This window comes from Muntiacus reevesi, chromosome 17 (assembly GCF_963930625.1).
Source record: "Muntiacus reevesi chromosome 17, mMunRee1.1, whole genome shotgun sequence".
Classification (NCBI taxonomy): Eukaryota; Metazoa; Chordata; class Mammalia; order Artiodactyla; family Cervidae; genus Muntiacus; species Muntiacus reevesi.
In genome coordinates, this window is record NC_089265.1 from 55,365,994 (window position 1) to 55,393,489 (window position 27,496).

Genomic DNA, 27,496 nt, shown 5'->3' on the forward strand with positions numbered 1-27,496 from the left:
TTTATATTCAATGGTTTTTATACCTTATTTAAAAAGTCTTTGTCTACTTGGAAATGAGTATATTATCTTAGGTTATTGTCTAGAAACTTTATTATTTTACCTTTTGTTTAATCATCTGGAATAGATTTTGTGTATAGTGTGAAGTAGATGTCAAGATTCATTTTTCCCCCATATGGCTATTCAGTTGAACCAGAAACTTTTACAAAAACTGTTTTAGTATAATTTCCAAAAAGTTAAGAGCAAGATTTTTACAAGAAGATAGAATAAGCTTATGTCAAAGATAAGCAGGTAAAGCACGTGTAATGAGCACTTGAGGAAATTAGGGATTATATTAGTCAGTGTTCCAGGTGTGTGTATATGTAGAGATACAAATGGAGAGGTTTTATTATAAGGAGTTGGTTCACAGCTATTGCGGAGGCTGACAAGTCCCAAGCTGTCAAGCTAGAGACCTAGGATTGCTGATAGTGTAGTTCCAATTCCAGTCCAAAGGCCTGAGAACCAAGAAAGCTGCCAATATAGTTACAGTCTGAAAGCCGGCAGCCTGAAGACCCAGGCAAAACTGATTTTTCAGTTCGAGTCCACTGGTAGGAAAAAAGACTAATGTCTCAGCTCAAAGGAAGTCGGTCAGAGAGAAATTCTCTTCTTCAGTCCTTTTGTCTATTCAGGTCTTCCACTGATCAGATGAGGACCCTCACCCACCCCACCACATTAGGGAGAGCAATCTGCTTTACTCAGTGAAAGTGAAAGTTGCTTAGTCCTGTCTCTAGCCCCGGATTGAATTCTTCTCCTCCGGAGGCCAAGAACCCCGGCGTCTTTGCGTGATTCAGCAACAACCTTTCAGTACCCTGTGGCCCAGTTAAGCTGACACATAAAATGAACTATCTTGGGTATTCACAGACATCTGAAAAACGAATGCTAGAATGAGATTTTAGGTTAGATATAAAAGTAGTTAATGTCTACAGGATAGTAACACCATAACGTTTTCTAATAATCAGAAATCCTTTGCATCATTAGCAGACAAAAACCTATTCGTTAACATATGACTTCACAGAGTTAGCCTTTATTTTTGTTTGTTTATTTATTTGGGGGGTGATTTCTTTTTTAAAAATTTATTATAGGAGCTTTACAATGCTGTACTTCTGATGTACAGCAAAGTGAATCAGCTGTATATATACATCAATCTCCTTCCTTTTGAGCCTCCCTCCCACCCCGCCTCCCTCCTTCCCCTCTAGGTCATCACAGGGCACCAAACTGAGCTCCCTGTGCCTGAACATCTTCCCACGAGCTACCTATTTTATACATGGTAGGAGAAAGCAATGGCAACCCACTCCAGTGTTCTTGCCTGGAGAATCCCAGGGACGGGGGAGCCTGGTGGGCTGCCGTCTATGGGGTCGCACAGAGTCGGACACGACTGAAGCGACTTAGCAGCAGCAGCAGCAGTACAGAGTTAGCCTTTAATTAATAATAGATAATGAGTAAAGCAAAAGTTTGTTGCCTGGGTAATCTTTGGCTGCCCCTGCTGTCTTTTCTTTGCAGCATTTCCAAGTTTTGGATGATTTTTATTAACAAAACAATCCTTTCCCCCTTTTCTATGCAATGTCTGTTTTTCATAAAACACATGTTCATAATATATGATATGTTCCTGTCCCTCCTTGCACCATTGTCTCACTGTCTTAATACTGTGTTGATATGTGGTGGTGTGTATCCTCCAACTTTAAGATCGTAAGATTATATTGGCTATTCTCAGCCCACTCCATTTCTATATAAATTTCAGGATCAGCTGGCCAGCTTTCATAGACACACATACACATGCCTGTCTTCTAGGATTTTCATTAGGATTGCATTAAATGTTCAGATAAAACGTTTTTTGTAATTCTTCGTTGTTCCAAATAATGTCAACATTCCCTTATTTAGTAAGAGTTGTGAAATTTTACAAGAATCTTTTCACTTTAGGACCAACGGAAACATAATAATTTGGTGACTCTAAGCACACTCATCTTTTAAAACAGAACAAGGAGATTTTATTTTGCCAAGTAGACTTTCTGGGTCAAGAAGTAGAATATATATTTTAAGGCATTACAGTGGTTTTAAATTTTCACATACTGAGTTTGAGTAACAGAGTGATATTCAAGTAGAGAAACCTCGTGGGTTATTAGACATATAGGTCTGAAGCTGAGGAGAGCAGTCTGAACTAAAGATAAAGATTTGGAACCTACTGACATATGTAGATAGCTGTGGGCAAGGTTTAGAGTTTGAAGAGGAGGAAAAACAAAGGCCACACATGGAGACTTGAGGTTCTACTTCACATCTATATTACATAGTTTGAAGAAGAAAATGAGTCAGAAATAGTCAATTATGGAGGACGGGGGCTCTAGATCTTATGTATGCGTGTCTGTTGGACATGGCAGCATGTCTTGGTTTGTGCCAGAGAGCTCCTCTTGGTGCTTATGACCACTGGGCAGGTCTTTGTCAGTCCTGAGTTCCTTCTCCCCACCACCTGCCCCTACCAACTCCGCTCGCCCCCACCCACTTACTCCCCCTCTCCCAACCATTACTAAAATCTTTGTGTTTTCGCTCTTGGAATTGGTAACTGTTCTCTTTTTGCCAGATGGGGTTGATTATCTCCAGACACCTGAGTTTGCCCATCTGTTCAGGTTCATAAAGATGCGAATTGAATTTCTACTTTCTTTTAGGACTTACTCCTACCATACCCCTGTATGCTTGGCAGCATTCTGACATGCGGATTAGCCTTCAGCCGTTCCTTCTTCTGTCCACACGGCTAGGCCCTGGGAGCCCTTGGCTCAAAAGACAGATGTTTTGGGAATTCTCTGGCAGTCCAGTGGTTAGGACTCTGTCCTTCCACTGCAGGAGGCCTGGTCGGGGACCTAAGATCCCTGCAGCTGTGCAGGGATAAAATAAAAGATGTTTTGTATAGTGTATTTGCAGCTTATTCCTTTAGCAACAGATTGTGTAAACTTTTATCTATGCACAGGGCCTATTCAAATAGCCTTTCTGTTTTTATAGATAAAATCTCAGTGATGGAACAAACTTTCCCTACTTAGTTGAAACTGAGATGGTAGTTGGGGTTATCCTTTCCTCTGAGATTAAATACAATTGCATCTAGTCCTTTACTCTATATTCAGTGGGAAGTCTAGTGCCATCCTGGAGCCTTCTGTGAATTCTAGGAGTGGGGAGGACATTGACTTCTCATGACCATTCTGAGCCTAGAGTCCCTGGCCCTTGCTGAATTTGTAATTCACTGGTGTTTCACCTTCCTCAGCTGATCTTTCTTTTGTTTTTTTTCTAACCTAGACAGAATTCTTTTTCTCCCCCAAACCCCTTATGAGAAGTATTTGTGAATGGCAGGCTTTACTGAAGCTTTGGGGGTGATGTAAGGGGTAGAAAGATATCTACCTAAATAATTTAAAATTGAATATTTGAACCTCCCAGTTCCTTAAATATTCTTAAAAGACCTTCGACCATCTAAGGATTTTTTTTTTTGACCCTCTCTCATATTCCCATGCGCATCTCTCTATTCACAATGCTTTATTAAGCCAAACCATTTTTCTATACCCATCTCTTCTGGGAGTTTATATTTGCATATCAAAAGGCTTGTTGTTATAGAAGACAAAATCCTTAAAGAAAACCTTAGGCCCTCTGACCCTAATCCTGAAGGAATGTGTTCTTTCTTGGTAATGAAAATACATTAACAGGTCATTGGAGTATTATTCACTGTTTTAAAGCAAGTTATTCTAAGTTCTGTGTTCCTCCTTTCTCAGAAGATAGATCATATATTCTAATAACAAAAAAGAACATTTAATATTTACAAATTGTTGGAAGTCCTCTGTTTTGAGATAATGCTGATTTGATTTTTATCTTTCTGTTAAAGAATAGTTTCCCAACTATGAAGTATGAGAATTGTAAGTGTATGTCACTAAGGAGACCCTAGTTTTGCCTCAGGAGAGACTGTAAAAGCCTGACAACAGTTGGCATCTGCCATGCTGTCCTATGCCCCTGATTTGTAGTAGAGACCGCTCGTCTGCGGGGCCCAGGCTGCAAGCATACTCTTCTAGAGGTCATTTGCCTCCAACCGCAGAAAACATCAATTTAGCATTCAAAATGGTTTGGACAATTAATGAATCCTTTAGTGTTCCCTGGTATTTCCACTGCAAAAAAATGTTTGATTGTAGTAGCTTAAGAAATAAGTCCAAGAAAAGAAAATTGCATCTGTTGGCTTTTTAAAATTTATTTGACTGCATTGGTTCTTAGTTGCAGCACTTGGGGTCTTCGTTGTGGCAAATGGCCTCTCTAGTTGTTGAGTATGGGCTTAGTTGCCCTATGGAATGTGGGATCTTAGTTCCCTGACCAGGGATCAAACCTGCATCCCCTGAATTGCCAGGTGGATTCTTTTTTTTTTTGCAAGGTGGATTCTTAACCACTGGACCCTCAGGGAAGTCCCTCCGGTTCCCTCTAATCACCTTTTGGTGAGAACATTTGCTTGGAGAGTTGAGGACTTTGAAAGTATTAAGGATAAATCAAAATTATTTTCTCCATTTATTAAGGGCAAAGGGACTATTTACCCTGTCCCCAATTCTTAGAGTGTTTTTTTGGAGACATGGTAAATCTGAGTCCTTACTCTAACCTTGGGAATAAAGATAAATCTCTCTAGGAATTAAGTCTAGTCCCCAGTCTTTACAATATAGAGGTATCTCCTAAGTTGTGAACTAAATGATCTTTAGATATTCAAACAAGGGTCTCTTTGGAGATGTACAGGAGATTATTAGGATGTGCAGCCTTTTGTCTCTTGAGGAGATACTGTTCTTTCTTCTGCTTTGCTGTATAAATTCATGAGATTTTATCCTAATTTTGCAGTCATTTTCAGGTTATCTTATATTGCAGGAAAATGGAGTACAAGAGAATGGTCATGTTCCAGGTCTTGGGCGAGTTCTTGGGATTGGCCACCAGGTGAGGGTCCTTGATGTCGCTCAGGAAAGAATTTAGGAGTGAGCCATAGTAAAGTGAAAGTGGATTTATTTAGAGAGATACACATTCCATAGGCAGAATGTAGTCTTTCTCAGAAGGTGAGAGGGCCCAGGGCTGTGGGAGTGGTTAGTTTTTATGGGCCAGGTAATTTCATGAGTTAATGAGTGGGAGGATTATGCCACCTATTATTGCCTCATTTTCTTTATCAACAAAATAGGGATTAAAATAGTCATAAATTTATTGACTGAAATCTGTATCTCTAGCCTGGATTGCTTTCTCAAGGTCAGTTATATATTACGTACTGTCTAATATGACTATCTGAAGGTTATCCTGGCACATCTTAAACTTAATATACATGTCCAAGGGACACATCTTTCTCCTCAAAACTACATTAACCATAGCATCATCTTTTTAGCCAATCTGACTTTATTTGTTTATCTTTTAAAATTTATTTGGCCGCACCATTCAGTTTGTGGAATCTTAGTTCCCCAACCAGGGATTGAACCTGGGCGCTTGCAGTGAAAGCACAGAGTCCTAACTACTGGACTGCCAGGGAATTCCCTAATCTGAGTTTAAAACTCTCTCCTTTGCCCTCTCACCCAGATGTTGGCTATGAAAGAAAGGATCTTCTCTAATATATCCGTAGCCAGTGTGCCAAGTTCCATCACTTCTGGCTCCTTAATACTGATGGAAGGGTAAGAGGGATTGTCTCTTTCCTTCCCCCTCAGTTCTATATTTACTGACCTAGTTTAGTTCCCCCTCATCTCCCATAGATCTTTCCTATCACTTATAAACTATTTAAGGATAAGAACTGTGATTACTATGTTACTTTTGTATTGTCTCTCTATGCCTGACTTAAAAGGTGTTTAATAAATATTTGTCAAATTGAGTTGTTTTGCTAAGTCGCTTCAGTTGTGTCCAACTCTGTGTGACTCCATAGACGGCAGCCCACCAGGCTCCCCTGCCCCTGGGATTCTCCAGGCAAGAACACTGGAGTGGTTGCCATTTCCTTCTCCAGTGCATGAAAGTGAAAAGTGAAAGTGAAGTCGCTCAGTCGTGTCCAACTCTTCCTGACCCCATGGACTGCAGCCTATCAGGCTCCTCCGTCCATGGGATTTTCCAGGCAAGAGTACTGGAGTGGGGTGCCATAGCCTTCTCTGATCTAGTAATTATTTGGTTTATTTATGGTTGCACCATGTGGCATGTGGGATTTTTCATTGCAGCGCATCAACTAGTTGTGGCACATGGGCTCAGTAGTTGCGGCATGAAGCTTCCAGAATGCGCAGGCTTCAACAGTTGTGGCACACGGGCTTAGCTGCTCTGCACCACGTGGGTGCAGAGCTTAGTTCCCGGACCAGAGAATGAACCCCTGTATCCCGCATTTCAAGGTGAATTCTTTTTTTTAATTTTAATTGGAAGAAAATTGCTTTACAGTGTGCAAGGTGGGCTCTTAATCACAGGACCACAAGGGAAGTCTCAGGAAGGGTCAGCTTTTAATGGTCTTGGGGCATGACCTAAGGATGATCATAAAGTTGGTAGAGGGCTCCCCTGGAACAGGGTTTGTACTCTGCTCCTTCTGCCTGAGAGTTTCCAAAAAGACAGCAGCAATGCCAGCCCTTGGTATTTTGGCTTTACTGTCTTGAGATTTTCGGGTTTCCATTATTACCTATTTTCTTTGATCCTTCCCTCCTTCCTCCTCATTTCCTGGATCTCAAAAAGTCTTAGTGCTCAGCTGCCTGCCAGCTAAATCTAAGGGTCAAATCCATGCAAGTGCTGAAGAACTTTCAAGTACTGCCCGGGAAAAATTAATGTGAACAGGGGGACAAGAAGGCTCTGGCTTTTTATCCCTGTTTGAGTTGCTTCTTTAGATACCCTAAGCTTTCTTATGAGCATAATTGTTCCTGGTCAAGGGCCTAGAGAGCAGAGGACCTTGGTTCTTTCTTCCTCTGAACGTTTAACTGGGAAACTGGGATGCCTCAGCGTCTACATCATAACCCTCAGACTCTGACTGTTGCTCTGTTGAGTGTCTCTTCACCTCCCAGCTGCATTCCCCCGTCACGTTCACACCCTAAGTAGTAACATGTATTGGGCATGTAGCATGCACCAGGTACTTACTTACGTATTTATTTTTGCCCGTGCTGCGAGCAGGCTTTCTTTAGTTGGGATGTGTGGGCTCCTCATTGCGGCGGCTTCTCTCGTTGCGCAGCACACGCTCTAATGCGCAGGGGCTTCAGCAGTTGCAGTGTATGGGGTCAGTATTTGCAGCTCCCGGGCTCCAGAGCACAGGTTTAGTAGTTGGGGAGTATGGGCTTAATTGTTCAGAGGCACGTGAGATCTTCCTGGACCCGGGATTGAACCTGTGTCTCCTGCTTTGGCAGGTGAATTCTTGACCATTGAGCCACCAGGGAAGCCCTAATTTAAAAGCATTTTGTCATTTAAACCTCAAAACCCTCTTATGAAGTAGATACTATCATTATTTCCTGGGAAATTGAGGTCATGTAGCTTGCCCTAGGTCACAAGTACCAGAGCTAGGATCCAAATCCAGTTATGGTAGGCAGATTTCCAAGATGGCCCCCAAATGATCCTACCTCCTGGTGGTATTTATGTCCTTGTGGAATTCCCTTTTCCTGAATGTGACTGCTTCTGTTGAAAAAAAATAAGGAGATATCACTCTATTATTAGATTAGAAAAGATTGTGACTTCCCTCTTGCTATTAGACTTTATTGCCTTCCTGGTTTGCATGCTTTGAGGAAGCCAGCTGCCATTTTGGAGAGGTCCACATGACAAGGAGCTGAGACCAGCCAATGCCAATAAGGAGCTGAGGCTGTCTGTTCAAGTGCCTAGGAGAAATTCAGACCTGCCAACAATCATGAGTGAGCTTGGAAGTGAATCCTTTTGCAGTCCAGCTGGAACTTTGCTTGCAGTCTGTAAGAAACCTTGAACCAGAGGATCTGATTAAGCCATACCCAGATTTCTGACCCACAGAAACTGTGAGATAATATCGAAATTTTTTTTAATTGGTAAAGATTTTTAAAATGTTATTGTTCATTGTTACAGAGTACATATCAGTATATCACTCCCAGTTTGCTGATGGGAAATTATGCCTGTGTAGACTTTTGAAGTCAACTTGGTGTATATATTGATAGCACTAAAATATTTTTGTTTTTTTTAAATAAAAAATTTTTAATTGAAATATAGTTGATTTACATTGTGTTAATGATTTGTACAGCAAAGTGAGTCAGTTATACATACATAGACCTTTTTTAATATTTTTTCCATTATGAATTATCATAGGATATTGATAGTATAGTAATTATTACAGTAATAATATTGTTCTCTGCTGTACAGTAACTGTGAGAAAATAAATGCAGTTTTAAGCTACTAAGTTTTGGGGTAATTTGGTACATGACAATAGGTACTATACCAGGTGAATATGATTGGCTTCAAAGTTCATGCTCTTCATGATTTTATTAGGTTTTTTCCCACTACTCTATACTGTTTCCGAGTGCAGAGTGACTTCCCATCCTTTGTTGGATGGCCTCTGCATCCCCTAGGAGAATCTCTGGTTCCATAAGAGTTTTTTGTTTTGTTTTTCGGTCTCTATTCTTAGTTCCAGAACCCAGAAGTTCAACACCTTTTTAATCCCTTGCTATTATACTCTGGTTTCTCTTCAGATGGTATAAACCTTTCCCCTTTTTAATCCCTTGCTCTTGAGGTTAGGACAGCTGGGCTAAAGAGCTAGATATTTCAACGTCCACGAGTCCAGAGAATGCCCGTCAGGCATCTTTGTTGACTAGGCTTGTGGAGTTGCTTTGCTCATAATCTTTCTTTGGACAGTTCTCTAAATTTGGACAAACCCTGGATAAATCAAGTCTTCTCCTTTTCTTCTCCAGGCTCCTACTTACAGCATTTGGAGTGTCACTCTTTCCAAATTCTATATTCTAATGAGAGGAATCATAAGCTAGCTAGGTTTGCTTTTGGAGGGCAAAGACCCTGGTAGATTAATATAGACCCTCCCTGGGTCTGACAGGCAGAATCCAGCTGTGCCAACGGCTTGCAAACACAGAAACTTGAGGAGGGCTAATGAGGACTTGGAGTTCCCCAGGTGACTCACTGGTACAGAGTCTGCCTGCCCATACAGGCGATGAGGGTTCAATCCCTGGATGGGGAAGATTCCCTGGAGGAGGAAATGGCAACCCACTCCAGTGTTCTTACCTGGGAAATCCCATGGACAGAGGAGCCTGGTAAGCTACAGCCCATGGGGTCGCGACACGACTTAGCGACTAAGCAACAAATTAGTTTCAGTGTGGTACTTTCTCGTTAATGTTACAGAGGGAGAAACTCTTTAAGGAAGCCGGACAGAAATTCTCAATGAAAAGAATCTGTTCCTGCGTGGAAGCCCCGCCCCCACGAAAGCGCACAAAGCTGCAGTTCGCGCCTCACACAGGTGCCGGGGAAGGCCGCCCCTCGCCGCCGGCAGCCTCGTCAGTGGGCCGAGGCGCCTTCTTTCTTTCGCCGAGGAAAGCGGAAAGGGGCCCCGCCTCCTACGTGCCCTTGGGGGGCGGGGCGGCGGACTGGGCGCGAGCTGATTGGCTGGGAGGCGGGGCGCCGCGGCTGGGCTCCATCCCGGCGCTCGCTCGGATCCCGGGTGGAGTGAGGGAGGGAGTCCCGGTCGCCCTTACCTCCCAGCGATGGCGCCGTGGTGCCGCGCCCAGTCCCCCGCCTGCCGGCCGGTAGTCGCCGCTACCGGGAGCCCACTCAGACGGTGAAGATTGGAGCGGGTCAGACGGAGCGGCGGGACGCTGCCTGCGACGGGGACCATGAGGAGCGGCGAGACCCGTGGGGTCGATAGCGGGAACTGCCGCGGCACCTGCTGAGAGGAAGGAGGGAGCGGCCCGGCGCGGCGGCGGGGCGGGGGCGCGGCGGAGGATCGCCGGCGGCTCGGCCATGTCGCTGCTCTGCGTGCGCGGTGAGTGCGCGGACCGGGGTGGAGGGACCGAGCTCGCTCGGGCATCTCCACGAGCTTCCAGTGGGCGTCGGGTTAGCACCTTTTCCAAACTTCCCGCCCCGCCCGTGTCTCGGGGAACCTTTATGCCAACTCCTTTATGAACCTCTTGAAGAGTTCTTTCCACTCTCTCTTGCTTTGCCTCGCTCTCCTGTGAGGAGGGACTGTTACCTCTCCGTTCCGATGGCCATGTGACAGTGTCGTTGGCTGGCAGGCCCAGATCCTATTAAATAATATCTAGAGCTGTCCTCTAGTGAGCGTGGACGAGGTGGGGACCGCGGGTAGCGGGCGTCAGTTCAGAGCGGGCAGCCTCTGTTCTGTTCTTCCTTCTCGCCGCACCATAAAACCTCAGTCGGCTTAGTGGCAGGTTCTTCCTAATCGTGCCTTGAAGGAGTACAGCTGTCATACCCCTCCTTCCAGGGTATTTATTGGCGTTCCACCCCCCTGTTACTTGTCTTTGTCCCCTGCTCCTCCTGTGTAGTCCAGGCTAACAGTAAGCTCATATTCGACTTGAAAAGGTGTGTCGGCTTCTCTTCTTTCAGAGCAGAGCATAAGAAGTATGATTTACTTATTTATATTTACTTCCCTCACACTAACTAAAGGTGAAGCCCTTTATTGCTTTTCCACTGAGGACGCTTGACCCACCTGAGAAGATATCTTAACCCAAGAGCTTTGGGGTTTAAGATTGAGGCAAGGTGTGTCGACTAAGCTTCACGAGGGTAGAGACTGTTTCTTAATGGTTTTTGTGTTCTAGGTGCCTGATATAGTAGAAGCTCAGGGCTGGTTTTGAATGAGTGCAGGGACTGTGATTTTAGAGATTATCAGATCAGAAAAAGCAGGGTTTGGATTACCCATTGAATTTGATCTTGGGAAATTCAAGCTACAGCCTATCATATCTGTGTTGAACAAGGTGCGATAAGGTGGCTCGGTTGTGAGTGAGGGAATTTATCCATGAGAACCTTTCCCCAGCACCTTTCATTGGGTAGAGTTCATGTTTCTTTTGGTTCTGTGAGTTAGAAACATTGTTGGTTGTGATCTCTGTTAAGTGTTTCCCCAGCTTCTGGCAAATGAAACTGCTTTCCTCTGTTCTCTCCCACTGTTTTGTTAAATCTGTATTAACCCAAAATGGATTTGGTTATTTCCAGGGATTATGAGACACACAGAAATTTTCTTCTTTCATGGTTGATTTTTCATTAATGAGAATTTTGCTTTGCTTTTAGTAAGACATTTTCTCTCAGCAGCTGGAAATCTATTTATTCCTTTAGATCCCTGCTGTTGAGTAGCAGGATTTGGGAGAGGTTGGGTTTTGCAGTGTCCCTTGGACAGTTTTAATTCTCTACTGCCACACTGTATTACAGAACTATCCTTTATAAAGATTCTTCAGCCAGGAGCATTATTAAACCAGAAATTCCTCTTTAATTGAATTGATGCTTCAGAGAAGGAGCTGGTACTTTCAATTTGTTCTACTATCAGGCAGCTTTCATTTTCAAGGAATTCTGTTTAGCTAACTATTCTCTTTCTCTCTATAATCAAAAAGAATCTGAAAAATAATGTACAATAATCACTTTGCTGTACACTTATAACTAACACAACACAGTGTAGTGTCCTACCTCAATTTAGAAAAAAAATTTCAAACGGTATTTAATCTGATGTTGAATTTGACAAACTGATATTGATTTAATCATTCCAAATATCTCAATCAAGAAATCAGTTTCTTGGTTTAACCCTTTAATCACTCCTTATTCCCTGCAGGTTAAGGGCTCTCAGTAGTATGACTCCAGCCCTCCTTTTGGCCCTCAGTTCTTGCCCGTCCTCTTGCAGATAACTTTGCTCTAGCACTAGCTTTGTTCCTTCGCACCACGGCAGTGTTCTGTGTTTTCTGCTTGTTGAAAGTGTATTCTTCCTTTCCCAGCTTATAGTCTACTTTTGTTGTTGAAAATGTCCTCAGTCCGCAGTGATCTTTCTCCTTTAACGCTTTAAATTCCTTGAAACATAAATTACTTATGATCTGAACAGTGCCACTGATTTGGTGACGAATTGTATACCACCTAGCAACTAGTCTTGCTCTCTGTTCATGGTGACCCCGACTAAGGAGATAAAAGCACTGGTCAGATCAGTTCTGGAATTCTGGGTTCAATTAGGGTATTTGATTCTAAGAGGCAAACTGAGAAACTAGTTTCTTTCTTTTTTTTGAGAAACTAGTTTCTTCAGAGCAGAATAATTAGAATAACCAAGGGTGTAGAAGCCATTTGAGGAATTGGGAGGTTTATTCTTGCAGAAGGATCATAATAGTAAATGAAAATTGTCTAAACTGTTGCTCAGACAGAACTAGGACAAGTCAACCAGTGTTGAAAATGATAGGAAACATTTTAACTTTTAAGATAAGAAAGAACTTAAACAGAGTTGTTAACAAATGGAATGGACTACTTATGAGAATTTTTTGACATAGGATACTTAAGCAGAGATTGAATGAGTGATAAAAGTATTTTCATTGTTGAGTGGGATGTTAGACTTGAATTTTGAAAAAAAAAAGTTCTTGTATCTAATTCACTTAGTCTTTCTTCAAGTATCTGGCACAGCTTTCCTCACAATACTGGTATCTTTTGCTTCTGTAGGAGCCTGTAACACCTAAGCAACTCCAGTAAACTAAGTCAAAGATTTTCTTTAACTTTTGATGTCTTGGTGTTCATGACTATTTTCTCCAAATAAATAAGCACTTTGAGAATTGAGTCTTTCCATATTTCTTTGTAGTTGCTATAGTGTTTATAACTGAGCTCTGGATTTTTCTCCCTAATTTGAACTAGAAATGGCCACACTTGACTTGTTAAAAAATCTAAAACAAAAAAGTTTTTGGGGTATAAGAAGCAATATATGCTAACATACTGTTAATCACAGAAAATAGAGGAAATGCAGAAAAGTGTAAAAAGGAAAATAAAAATCATCATGGTCCTATCACCTGCTCAGCATCGTTATTTTTTTTGTTCATTGCTTTCATTGTTTTGTTTTTATTATAGAGGTGATATATATGTATGATAAGAAATTCAGTTTAGGATGTGAAGTGAAAGGACAAAGTTCTCCTGTCTTCATTCCCTATTCTTACTCCCCAGAGGTAACTGCTGTTTCCTCTTTCTTGTCCATCTTGTAAATTTTCTTTACATTTAAGTATATAGATTCTACAATTGGAAGTATATTTAACTTTTTTAAAAGCTTAATGATTTATTTTCCTATCAGCTTTCGTGAGTTTAAATTGTTCCTTTTAATGGCTATGGAGTACTGTTTCATTTTATGAGCATATGTAATTTAACCAGTTTCATATTGATGAACAATCAGAATTTTTTTTGCTATTATAAATTTTGCCTTTATAAACAATATAATTTATAATATTGCTGTTGTAAACAATGCCACAATGAACATCGCTATAGATAGTTTTATTATGTTTAGAGATCACCAGTCAACTTTCCATCTGTCATTTCTGTGTGATTTGCTCATTGCTGTTTTCTTGGCATAATAATTACCCTCACCTGGACCCATTCGCAAACCAGGTACCTCAGGATCTCTCATATCAGCAATCCTCTATTAGAAGCAGGTCCTTTACCAGTGGGTAAAACTTTATATTTACCAAAATCCTGAAGATCTCAACTCAAAATTTTAAGTTTGACCTGTGATTTTCACGTACTTGTTTATCTTCTTTGATTATTTAAACATTTATTTTCTATGTGTTAGTCGCTCAGTTGTGTCTTAACTCTTTGCGACCCTATGGACTGAAGCCCACCAGGCTCCTTTGTCCATGGAATTCTCCAGGCAAGAATACTGGAGTGGGTTGTCTGTCATTCCCTTCTCCAGGGGATGTTCCCAACCCAGGGATCGAACCTGAGTCTCCTGCACTGCAGGCAGATTCTTTACTGTCTGAGCTACCAGGGAAGCTGAATATTTATTACTTGTGTTTTAAGACAGAACAAACCAATATCACTAGTGATGAGAACTATATCAAGTCAGTGTATGTTGTGACTTGCCCTCAGAAAAACTTATCATATTTTATAAGCATATATCAGTCATCTAACTAACTGAATAGATACTACTGGGAAACTCTTAGAAGGTAGACTCTGATGGACACTCAGGATACCTGTTGATTGTGGGTTAATTCTAGCCTGGGAAGACTCCAGAGATATATTTTGATTTATTATCACTCTGAAAAGTAGGAATAGTAATGATTTTAGAGATCTCAGGTATAAGAACAGGTTGTTCAAGGCTTTCTTCTCATCTTATTTCTGCAACATTCTCATCTGCCTCAGCTAACTCCTTGCTGCTGGGTTTTCATCACATTAAATAGTGTAAGTAGTTTCTGCCCTCAGGAGCAGAGTTCCTGCTGGGTTCCTTTTGCTTAGCTGTGGTATCAGGAAGTTGATTATGCCTTATTTGAGCCAGGCAGCAGGGAAGGGGAAAAGGACCAATTTCCTCTGCCAAAGAGAGTTGTCACAATTGTGTTCTTCCTTATAAGCAGTACATTCTGTAATTTTTTAGTTTTTAGAGGTTAGGTTTCTAGAAGTTGCACTCTTTAGACCAGCAGGCTGAGTGTTGATCCTCTTTTACCATTGCAAGGTATTTCAGACTTTGCTATGTGGGTTTGTTTAAAGTTTGGGATGTGTATCATTGGTAAATATTTGTAGAGTACCTTCTCTATGCCTGTTTATGATACATATCTGTAGATAAGAGTCTAAGCAATCTACATAGGTCTTAACATGTTAATACCTCCTTTCTTAGATAAACTCAGAATCCATTAGGTTTATTAAGTCTGAGTTGGCATAAGTAGCATAAGTTAAGTTCCTGCTAGAGTGGGGAAATACTGCACTGTTTTTTCTAACTTTTAAATAAAGCGCTAGTTTTTAAGTTGGGACATTCTGTACATACATTATAGTGGACTGTCTTTAATAAAGTTCAGAAAAGAGTCAGTATTTGTATATTAAAATTTTTTTGATTTATATGTATATTAAAGTAAGCAAGTCTTTAAGTGTATGGCTCACTGAATTATCACAAAGTGAACACACTCATGTGATCACCACCTTGATCAAGAAATAGAATACTACTAGCACCCCGTACTTTTCCTTTCCTTTCAGAAGCCCACTGTACTTTTCCTTTCAGTCAGCACTCCCTCCCATTTCCCCCAAAGGTAATGTTATACTGTTCCAATGCTTCAGAATAGTTTAGTTTTTTTTTTTAATTATTAAACTTTTTATTTATTTTTAAAATAAACTTTATTTTTTAAGAGCAGTTCTAGGCTCACAGCAAAATATAATATAGTTTCCCTGTTTTTGAGCTTTTGAGAATTGATGTATTATTGACATATTGGATTTCTCATAAATGGAATTATATAATATTTTGGGGGGGATGCTTCTTCTGCTTAATATTATGCTTGTCAGATGCTTCCACTTGATGCATTTTGCAGCAGTTTATTTGTATTACTGTGTAGTAGCTCAGTGTATTGGAGAAGGCAATGGCACCCCACTCCAGTACTCTTGCCTGGAAAATCCCATGGACGGAGGAGCCTGGTAGGCTGCAGTTCATCAGGTCGCTACGAGTCGGACATGACTGAGCGACTTCACTTTCCCTTTTCACTTTCACACGTTGGAGAAGGAAATGGCAGCCCACTCCAGTGTTCTTGCCTGGAGAATCCCAGGGACGGGGGAGCCTGGTGGGCGGCCATCTATGGGGTCACACAGAGTCGGACACGACTGAAGCGACTTAGCAGCAGCAATTTGCAATATCAATAAGGATAAAACCAACAAGGATTGAAGTATATCAGCTATGTTTATATCTATGACTTCGTCATACTGAAAATAACAGCAGCTAATTGGGCACTGTTGGAGGACCAAATGTTTTGATGAGATGTGAACTGTCAGAGAAGGGCAGTGAGATCCGTTTTCTTAGGGTTATATAAGAATAACTGATTTCCTGTTGTATAGAATACTTAGGTGCAGCTGCTTCTGATGAGGAAAATCAGACAACTAGCTTTTATTTCCTGCTTTGTTGTGATCTTTCTGTGATGACTGAGAAAGAAAAAAAAAAATAGAATACTTAGGTGCAGCTGCTTCTGATGAGGAAAATCAGACAACCAGCTTTTATTTCCTGCTTTGTTGTGATCTTTCTGTGATGACTGAGAAAGAAAATAAAAATGTAGGCATGGGTAGAATTTTGTGTTCAGCTTTATAAAGGAAATTGTTTCATTCTTCTATTTGTCTTCTTCAGTAAAAATGAACTGGTAATTCTCAGGTGTAATCTCCAAAAGCAACTGTTTGAGAGAGGCTCTGACATCAAAGGAAAAAGTCATCAGGGCTTCTTTTTTGTGTGTGCCAGTGAACCCCATAGTGATAAAATATGTTGTCAAAATATGACAAGAGAAAGTTCGTGCTAGGGTGTGTGTATACAAATTGTTTCCTCCTAAGCAATTATATTAAGACTTCCTTGGTGGCTCAGAGGGTAAAGCATCTGCCTGCAATGCAGGAGATCTGGGTTCAATCCCTGGATCAGGAAGATTTCCTGGAGAAGGAAATGGCAACCCACTCCAGTACCTGGAAAAATCCCATGGACGGAGGAACCTGGTGGGCTACAGTCCATGGGGTCGCAAAGAGTCGGACACGACTGAATGACTTCACTTTCTTTTCAACCAATTATATAAAATAGGAAAAATAAATTCTTTTTTTTTTTTTGGAAAAATAAATTCTTAATCACTAGGAAGTACATATTTCCAAAAAGAAACCTTTTTTTTTCTTCCTATTACTCCTTTCTATGCAGTTAGTTCTTAGTACTTTTTTGGGACTGGAGAACAAATAGGCCTGTGAACTGTGTTATGCTATTAATTTTCTCTTGCAGCTGTTTGCCTTAATAATTTTCATAGTGTTTTACTATGAGTGATATTGAGAAGAGGCTAGAGGGCTGTGGATGAGGGAGATTCACCTAGCAACTAAGGGAATGGGCAGTGGGAAGGTAATTGCTTTTGTGTGTGATTCAGAGTGGGACAGATGATTCAAAGGGCTAGCTCACTGATGTTTCTGTCTGTTAGTTATGAGCCAAATTTGTAGAGCCTTTATCTGCAAATGGATACAGAAAATCTGCTTGCCAAGGAGAGGGTGGTGAATGATACAGATATAAATCTCTGTCTACCTCATTTCAGCCATCTACACCCATGATCACATCCTAGAGTATGTCATTCCTTGGAATGGTGCTCTGCTTTTATAATTTTAAACTTCATCATCTGACTGTCTGATGATGCTGTCCAGTCTGTCGTTCTTGCTTTTACTCTTACTATGCTTTACTAGTGTGATATGGGGTAGATATTAAAAGTTTTGGTTTTAGGCAGATCTGAGTTAGTGAATATATCAGCTCCACCACTTATATGTTGTATATCCTTACATGTTACTTAACCTCAATTTCTACATCTTTAAAATTTATACATCTATTCAAACTATTTATGAAGCTCCAATTAAAGGTAGATACACAAATAAAGAATATGATTTCAGGAACTTCCCTGGAAGTCTAGTGGTTGAGACTCTGCACTTTCAATTCAGGGGATGTGGCATGGGTTTAATTCCTTGTTGGGGAACTAAGCTCCCACATGCCATGCAGTGTGGCAAAAAAAAAAAAAAAAGGTATAAAATAAACAATTCAATATAGAGGATTAACAAGTCAAAGGTTAATTAAATCCAAATTCTAATAAAAACAGAAACATCAGGGCTGGATAATGGATCATACCTAAAAGATACTGCCAACATTAAAAAATACTGTGAACCCTTCCAGTTCAAGATGGAGGAGTAGAAGGATGTGTGCTCATCCCCTCCTGCAGGAGCACCAAAATCACAACTAGCTGTTGAGCAACCATTGACAAGAGGGTACTGGAGCCCACCAAAAAAAGATAACCCATGTCCAAAGACAAAAGAAGCTGCAACAAGATGGTAGGAGGGGTGCAAACATGACAAGATCAAATCTCATACCCACTGAGAAGGTGACCCACAATCTGGAGTACAGTAATACCAACAAAGTTCTCCCACTGTTGTGAAGTTTCTGAGCCTCATGTCAGGCTTCCCAGCCTGAGGATCCAGCAAAGGGACTCCAGGGAATCTGACCTTGAAGCCCTGTGGGCTTGATTACAAGACTTCCACAGGATTGGGGGAAGCAGAGACTCCACTCTTGGGTGTTGTGCACTCCAAGACCCAGGGAAAAGGAGCGGTGACCCCACAGGAGACTGAACCGGAACTGCCTGCTAGTGGTGGAGGGTCTCCTGTGGCGGTGTGTGTTGGCAGTGGCTTGCCATGAGGATGGGGTGCTGGCAACAGCTTGTACTGGAAGGGGCCCCTTGGCATTAAGTCCTTTTGGAGGTTACCACTAACCCTACTACAGAGCTCAGTAGACCCCAGGGCTGGGTCACTCAGACCAGACAACTAACAGGGAGGGCACAACCCCATCCATCAGCAGATAACTGGGTTAACGTTTTACTGAGCATAGCCCTGCCTATCAGAGCAAGACCCAGTTTTTCCCACCACCAGTCTCTCCCATCAGGAAGCTTATACAAGCCTCTTAGCCTTCTCCATCAGAGGGAAGACATAAGAAGCAAGAAGAACCACAGTCCCACAATGGCTAGAACCAAAAATCACACCACAGAAAGTTAACCAGGATGAAAAAGTAGAGGGTTTTTGTTCCAGATGAAGGGAAAAGATAAAACCCCAGGGAAACAACCAAATGAAGTGGAGATAGGGAACCTTCCAAAAAAAAAAATAATAATTCATAATGCTAGTGAAGATGATCCAGGATCTTGGATAAAGAATGGAGGCAAAGATTGAGAAGATGCAATAAATGTTTACCAGAGACCTAGAAGAATTAAAGAACAACCAAACAGAGATGAACAATACATTAGAAGGAATGAATAGCAGAATAACCGATGCAGAAGAACAAATAAGTGATCTGGAGGACAGAATGGTGGAAATAACTGCTGCAGAACAGACTATATAAAAAAAGAATGAAAAAAAAATGAAGATAACCTAAGAGACCTCTGGGACAACATTAAATGCACCCACATTCACATTATAGGAGTCCCAGAAGGAGGAGAGAGAGAGAGAGAGAAAGAGGACCCAAGAAAATATTTGAAGAAATAATAGCTGAAAACTTACTTAACATGGTAAAGAATCTGCTTGCAATGCGGAGACCTGGGTTCCATCCCTGGGTTGGGAAGATCCCCTGGAGAAGGAAATGGCCACCCACTCCAGTATTCTTGCCTGGAGAATTTCATCGACAGAGGAGCCTGGTGGGCTACACAGTTCATGGGGTCGCCAAGAGTTGGACATGACTGAGCAACTAACATATGTATACCTAACGTAGGAAGGGAAATAGTCAGCCAAGTCCAGGAAGCACAGAGCCCCGGGCAGGATAAACCCAAGGAGGAACACTGATACACATAGTAATCAAAATGGCGAAAATTAAAGACAAAATATTAAAAGCAACAAGGAAAAAAACAACAAATAACATACAGGGAACTACCATAAAGTTATCAGCTGATTTGTCAACAGAAACTACATGCCAGAAGGGAATGACATGATATGTTTAAAGTGATGAAAGGGAATAACTTACAACAAAGAATACTCTACCCAGCAAGACTTTCATTCAGATTTAATGGAGAAATCAAAAGCTTTCCAGACAAAAGTTGAGAGAGTTCAGCACCACCAAACCAGCTTTACAACAAATTTTAAAGGAACTTCTTTAGGCAGGAGACACAAGAGAGGGGAAAAACCTACACAAAATAAACAAAAACCAATTAAGAAAATAGTAATACGGTCTTGTGTGCTCAGTCACTCAGTCGTGTCTGACTCTTTGTGATCCTGTGGACTGCAGCCCGCCAGGCTCCTCTGTCCTTGGAATTTTCCAGGCAGGAATATTGGAGTGGGTTGCCATTTCCTTCTCCAAAAGTTGTCAGTCATGTCCGATTCTTTGCAACCCCGTGGACTATACAGTCCATGGGATTCTCCAGGCCAGAATACTGGAGTGGGTAGTCTTTCCCTTCTCCAGGGGATCTTCCCAACCCAGGGATCGAACCCAGGCCCCCTCATTGTGGGCGGACTCTTTTCCAGCTGAGCCACAAGGGAAGCAATAGGATCATACATATCGATAATTACCTTAGCTGTAAATGGATTAAATGCACCAACCAAAGGACATAGACTGCCTGGGCAGATTGAGAACATGTGCATGTATGCACTTCCACTTATCACATCACTGCTTGACCCCTCAAATTGTATGTAATTATTTTATACTGTTAGGTTAATCATGTTTCCATTATGGTTTGCAACTATAATTATCTTCTATTTTTTGTCTGGCTATTGATTGTGAAAGCATAAACATCTTTTACTATTGTGATTATGTTTTTAATACCAATTATTTAATAAATAATTAATTTTCAATAAATTTTTCTAAATATTTATAAATTTAATAAATATTAAATTTCATAGCAATTATTTATTTAATACAATTGCATCTTGATTGGTCAACAGAAAATCATAGAATTCTAGATTATTAAAACTACCATTTCATAGAAAAGCAGTTTTTAAAATCCAGATGCATAATAGAATTATCTTGTAATTTTTTGAAAAATGCAAATGCCCAGGTATTGCTCTTCTTCTCCAAAGCTCCAGATGTATTTCTAATGAGCACCCATGTTTAAAAACAACTGGACTATATGATGATCTTTTATCTAGTTTGTTTCATTTTTTTTATTTCATGTTCAGTGCTCCCATATCACTTAGTTTATGTTTTCCAATTTCTCTGCCTCTTTTTTTTGCTGTTGTACTTTCTCAAGCCTTTAACAAGCATCGTAGAAAAGCTTATGTATAGATATATATAGTATGTATAATATATATATTTTAGAAAATTTATGAATTTTTGCCTAGCTAAAAAAATTTATGACATTTTGATTCCACTTGTTTGACTTACTATAATAGAATGCTAAATTTCAAATTTATATTCACTCAAAACTTTGATATAGTTCCATGTATTTTGGCATCTAATATTACTGCTAAAAGTCTAGAAAATTTATTATCTTAGTGATTTTAAAAAAAGAAAATTGAATGAGGTATGAAACTTCTAATCCAATTCTAAGAATATAGAGAAATACTATGTTGTTAAAAAAAGCAAGAAGTTAACAAGTGATACAGTATTATTAACTAAAGTACAGATTTTGTTCAAATTTCACAAAATTTTATGCTATGTCCATTATTTGTTTTCGTACCTTATATAAGACTCCACATTGTATTTGACTGAATTGAGCAACTGCAACAAATTCTGGTAAATTCTTTTTTCATTTTTCTTCTATTACAAATATTTTCTAATTTTCCTTGTTATGGCTTCTTAGATACACCCATCTAAAAGTGGACATTTAATTTCCAAATGTTTGGGATTTTGTTTAAAGTATCTTTAATATTAATTTCTCATTATGATATTATTTTCTCATTAAATGCTTTCTTCTCTGCAGTCACCCCTGTGGTTTTTTTTCAGTCTAATTTTACTTAGGCTTTCAATGGCTAAGTTGAAGATATCTCTTGATAAATGTCACATTGCCCTTAAAAATATGTGGATTATTTTCAAATATCTTTTGATATTGATTCTACTATAATTCCACAGTGACAAGAGAACAGACTGTATGATTTCAATATGTTTAGACCATGACATTTTTACACCTTGTTTTATGTCCCTGGATATGTTCCAGTGTCTCGTAGCTTATAGTCTGTGGGAACTTGAATAGAATTTGTATCCTACTGTTGTGTGAAAATTGTATAAATTTTAATTATGTTGAATTGGTTCGTTCACAGTGCTTTTCAGGTCTACTATATCCTACTTCTCTGTATATTTATTCTGTTAATTTTGATAGTTTGATATTGAAACTTCAACTAAAAATCTTAATTTATGTACTTAAAAATAATTGTAATATGCAATGGAACTAAATGTAACATTGTTCTTATTTTCCAAGTCAGCTGTAAATGTGTTATCATACATACTTTCATAATAAAAAAAATAAAAATTAAAAAAGATACTGTGAAATTCAAGTCATATACATTAAAATGTACAACAAATATCAATCATACCTCAATGAAATATTGTTTAAAAGTAGTATGATTTCAGGTAATCATAAATACAGTGAAGATAAGAAAGTAGGATAAAGAAATTGAGAGTGATCTGAGTGAGAGCTAATTGAAGTAGGATTTTCAAGGAAGGCCTCATTGAGGAGGTAACATTGGAGCTGAAACCTGAATGGTGAGAAGGAGCCATCAGAGACCTGAGGTAAGTTTTTCAGGCAAAGTGAATTGGAAGCGGATATTTTGAGGGGAAGGTGAAAAAGAAGGGGTTACTAGAAGAGTGGTATAGAGAGAGGTAGGCAGAGGCTAAGTCATGTGAGTTCCTGTAGTTCATACCAAAGAGTTCCAGTGTTACTGTAAGCAGCACTGGAAGCCACTGAGTGGTTCTAAGCAAGAGTGATGCTTCGATTTATGGCCAGTTTGTGGTGAATGGACTGGAGTGGGTGGTCAGTGGAAGCATGGGGTCCACTTGGAGTGTCCAGTGAGAGATGGATAAGTTTGTAATAAGGTAGTAGTACTAGAAACGGTGAAACTAGGTATAGCAAAGTGTTACTGAGATGACTGTGAAAGTGGTTAGCACTACCCCAGGATGGAGTGAGGACTTAACTTCAGTATAAAAATAGTGTTAATCACCTTCACTCAGCTCTGCGACATCTGTTTATCTAAGTCAGGAAGTCATCCTAGGTTTGTCAGTTGAGGAAGACAGTGTATAGTGAGGAAAGAAAGTTCTTAGGTTCAGTTGAGTTCATGGTGTCTGTAAGATAAATTTCCTGTAAAATATGTTGAGTTTAGAAGTGTTAGTCTTGTTGCAGATGACCCTGCAAAATGGTACCTAAACATGTAGAACCATAGCTTAGTAGAGAAGCCTGTGTTAGAGATAAATTTTGGAGTTGTAGGTATTTGGTAGTAAAATCATTAGCTTGAATGAAATTGTGTATGGAGGATAAAAGAGGAGAAAAATGAGCTAATGCTGTACCTAAGGGTTTGGGTAGAAAAACTGATAGGTGTGGTCAAAACGGTAGGAAAAGGGAGGTGCTGTGTCAATATCTGAAGCCTAGACTAGAAGCAGTTTCAAGAGGGAATGATCAGATGATGGAGATGAATGACACTGGTTGAGGATAAAGAAAAACCAGGTCATTGGATTTGAAAACGAGAACAGTTTCTTTAGAGGTAGTGTGAGAGTGGGCTTCCCATGTGGCGCCAGTGGTAAAGAACCTGCCTGCTAAATGCAGGAGACCTAAGAGATGCAGGTTGCATCCCTTGGTTGGGACGATCCCCAGGAGGAGGGCATGGTAACCCACTCCAGTATTCTTGCCTGGAGAATCCTGTGAACAGAGGAGCCTGGTGGGCTACAGTCCATGGGGTCGCAAAGAGTGAGACATAACTGAAGCGACTTAGCATGCACGCACGTACACAAGCAGTGTGAGAGTAGGCATTATATCAAATTGGTTGAAGGGTATCAGGGAAGGGAATAAATGGAGTCAGCAGGTGGAGGCTACTCATTCAGAAGTTTGCAGGGAAGAGAAGGGTGGCCATCCAGTGGTTAAGACTCCATGCTTCCAGTGCTTCCACTGCCAGGGGACGCAGTTCGATCCCTGGTCCAACCGAGAAACTAAGATGCTGCATGCCTATGGGTATGGCAAAGAGAGAGAGTGAAGCGTGGAGAGTGGTCTTAAGAAAAAGGAAGTTTGAATGTTTGGAGCTCAGAGGAAAGGGATCTATACGAAGTCAAGATGAGTTGGAGATAAGCAGAGAAAATAACTGATTTCTATGTAAAGTAGAATGCAAGAGTATTAGCTGAAGATGGGGCGGTTGAGATGATTTAGCAAGGTCGAGGAGTGCTGAAGGATTCATTCATTTATTATTTCAGTAGCTATTTTACATACTTGGGGCAGAATTGTGATTTAAAAAGATCTCTTGCCTTCTTGGAAATCATATAGACTAGTGAGGGAGCTAGATATTAAGTAAATAAGAATCATACAAATTAATGTAAAATTACAACTAGGAAAAAAATACAGCCATGATTTGTGCTATAAGGAAGAGAATGTTATGAGACCATGTGCTCAGAAAAGTTACCTACTCAAGTCAGAGAAGGATTACCTAATGAAGTGAAGGTTGAACTGAGATCTGGAAGAAGAGGAATCCTTAGGAAATAATATGTGCAAAAGGCTTTGTGGTGAGGAAGAGGGGCTGAAAGAAGGCAACTACAACGGGCCTGCACAGAGACAGGGAAAACAGGTCCAGACAAGGGAGACGGGGCCTTGTAGGTCATCTTAGGGCGGAAGGTTAGCGGGCGTGACACTGAGGGGGAGGGGCAGAGGGGTAAAAGTTTATAAAGCGCAGGTCTGTAGTTGGATTTGAGCTTGAATTCTTTTTTTCTACCATGGAAAACTTTTGGCAAGTGTCTTGACTGTGAAGCTTCAGTTTACAAGTGAATCTGTTCAGTGTACCTAGGAGTTGAGAATTAAACCCTAAATGAGATCATGTGACGAACTATGGACGGAGGTTCGTGACATTGTACAGGAGACAGGGATCAAGACCATCCCCAAGAAAAAGAAATGCAAACAAGCAAATGGCTGTCTGAGGATGCCTTACAAATAGCTGTGAAAAGAAGAGAAGCCAAAAGCAAAGGAGAAAAGGAAAGATATACCCATTTGAATGCAGAGTTCCAAAGACTAGCAAGGAGAGAAAAGCAAGCCTTCCTCAGTGATCAGTGCAAAGATATAGAGGAAAACAATAGAATGGGAAAGACCAGAGATCTCTTCAAGAGAATTAGAGATACCAAGGGAACATTTCATGCAAAGATGGGCTCAATAAAGAACAGAAATGGTATGAACCTACCAGAAGCAGAAGATATTAAGAAGAGGTGGCAAGAATACACAGAAGAACTGTACAAAAAAGATATTCTTGACCCAGATAATCATGATGGTATGATCACTCACCTAGAACCAGACATCCTGGAATGTGAAGTGAAGTGGGCCTTAGGAAGTATCACTATGAACAAAGCTAGTGGAGGTGATGGAATTCCAGTTGAATTATTTCAAATCTTAAAAGATGATGCTGTGAAAGTGCTGCACTCAATATGTCAGCAAATTTGGACAACTCAGCAGTGGCCACAGGACTGGACAAGGTCAGTTTTCATTCCAATCCCAAAGAAAGGCAATGCCAAAGAATGCTCAAACTACCTCACAATTGCACTCATCTCACACGCTAGTAAAGTAATGCTCAAAATTCTCCAAGCCAGGACTGTGAACTTCCAGATGTTCAAGCTGGATTTAGAAAAGGCAGAGGAACCGGAGATCAAATTGCCAACATCTGTTGGATCATCAAAAAAGCAAGAGAGTTCCAGAAATACATCTATTTCTGCTTTATTGACTATGCCAAAGCCTTTGACTGTGTGGATCACAATAAACTGTGGAAAATTCTTCAAGAGATGGGAATACCAGACCACCTGACCTGCCTCTTGAGAAATCTGTATGAAGGTCAGGAAGCAACAGTTAAAACTGGACATGGAACAACAGACTGGTTCCAAATAGGAAAAGGAGTACGTCAAGGCTGTATATTGTCACCCTGCTTATTTAACTTATATGCAGAGTACATCATGAGAAATGCTGGGCTGGAAGAGACACAAGATGGAATCAAGATTGCCGGGAGAAATATCAATAACCTCAGATATGCAGATGACACTACCCTTATGGCAGAAAGTGAAGAAGAACTAAAGAGCCTCTTGATGAAAGTGGAAGAGGAGAGTGAACAAGTTGGCTTAAAACTCAGCATCCAGAGAACTAAGGTCATGGCATCCAATCCCATCACTTCATAGCAAATAGATGGGGAAACAGTGGAAACAGTGACAGACTTTATGTTTTTGGGCTCCAAAATCACTGCAGATGGTGACTGCAGCCTTGAAATAAAAAGATGTTTACTCCTTGGAAGAAAAGTTGTGACTAACCTAGACAGTATATGAAAAAGCAGAGACATTACTTTGCCAACAAAGGTCTGTGTAGTCAAGATTATGGTTTTTCCAGTAGTCATGTAAGGTTGTGAGAGTTGTACTATAAAGAAAGCTGAGCGCTAAAGAATTCATGCTTTTGAACTGTGTTGTTGAAGACTTTTGAGAGTCCCTTGGACTGCAAGGAGATCCAACCAGTCCATCCTAAAGGAAATCAGTCCTGAATGTTCATTGGAAGGACTGATGTTGAAGCTGAAGCTCCAATATTTTGTCCACCTGATGCGAAGAACTGACTCATTTGAAAAGACCCTGATGCTGGAAAAGATTGAAGGTGAGAGGAAGGGGACAAAATAGGATGAAATGGTTGGATGGCATCACCGACTCAGTGGACATGAGGTTGAGTAAACTCTGGGAGTTGGGGATGGACCAGTGGGCCTGGTGTGCTGCGATTCATGGGGTCGCAAAGAGTTGGACACGACTGAGCAACTGAACTGAACTGCCTTGAGATCATGTGTATGAAATAACTTTGTAAGCTTTTACTCTTGGATAGTCCCCTTTTCTCTCTTCATAGAGGTCTTAAATATCCTGAAACTTATAAACAAAGAGTTTATAAACATTTATTGATCACTTCCATAAACATTTATTGATCACTTCCATAAACATTTATTGAGCACTTAGCTCCAGGTGAGGCATTGAACTAGTCACCCTGGGTATATAAAAATGAGTAATAAATGGGCCTTGCCCTTAAGAAACTGAGAGCCAAGATGGGGAAACACCTATGTGTACAACTAAATATGTTTCAAGGTACAGTCTGGTAATTTCTGGAATGGAAGTAGAAAATAAAATGGGTGCAGAGATGGAGTGTTTGATTCCAACTGAGAGACAGGAAAGGCCTCAACTGGGAGAGCGAGAGGAAGGAGGTAAAGGTGGAGTCAGGTTTTTCTTCTTTTTTTTTAACTTGCAGAAACATTTTAAATATTTGAACTTGTTGGTATGTAACAGTATTTGTAGGATAGTCTGCTAGTTGATTGATTGATTGATTGAAGTATAGGTGATTTACAAAGTTTCAGGTGCAGGTTTTTCTTTAAGGTGTCATTAATTTGGATCAGAAACAAAGAATAACAGCTTCTGAGGAGTTGATTTTGATTTTGGACTTGTTAAATTTGAGGTGCTGCCAGTCTGTTCACATGTCACAGACGGAAGCATGTCTTGGGAGAGCAGGGTTACAAATGTAGATTTGGTGCATTGCTTGTGAAACTTTGGAATAGAAGAATGGTGGCAGGGTAAGTGTTTGATCAGCAACATCTTCTATTTCATGTAATATTATATTTCATCAACTGTAAAGTCTCTTGCCAAAGGTTGCAAGAAGCATCATTTTATGTATCATTAAGGGAAAATACTATTGATTGAGCTATGATGCGTCATTGATTATAAAATGCATTTTAATTTCAG

The 27,496-nt window shown here is 40.4% G+C and overlaps 1 protein-coding gene across 1 annotated transcript in view; it reads left to right on the forward strand.

Moving 5' to 3' along the window:
* The first annotated feature begins 9,624 nt into the window (after positions 1-9,624).
* Positions 9,625-27,496, forward strand: part of UNC13B (unc-13 homolog B) — a 197,173-nt gene continuing 179,301 nt past the window's right edge. The window contains exon 1 of the mRNA XM_065907910.1: positions 9,625-9,952. Coding sequence (XP_065763982.1) covers positions 9,931-9,952 — 22 coding nt within the window. The 5' untranslated portion in view covers positions 9,625-9,930. The remainder of the gene's footprint in view (positions 9,953-27,496) is intronic.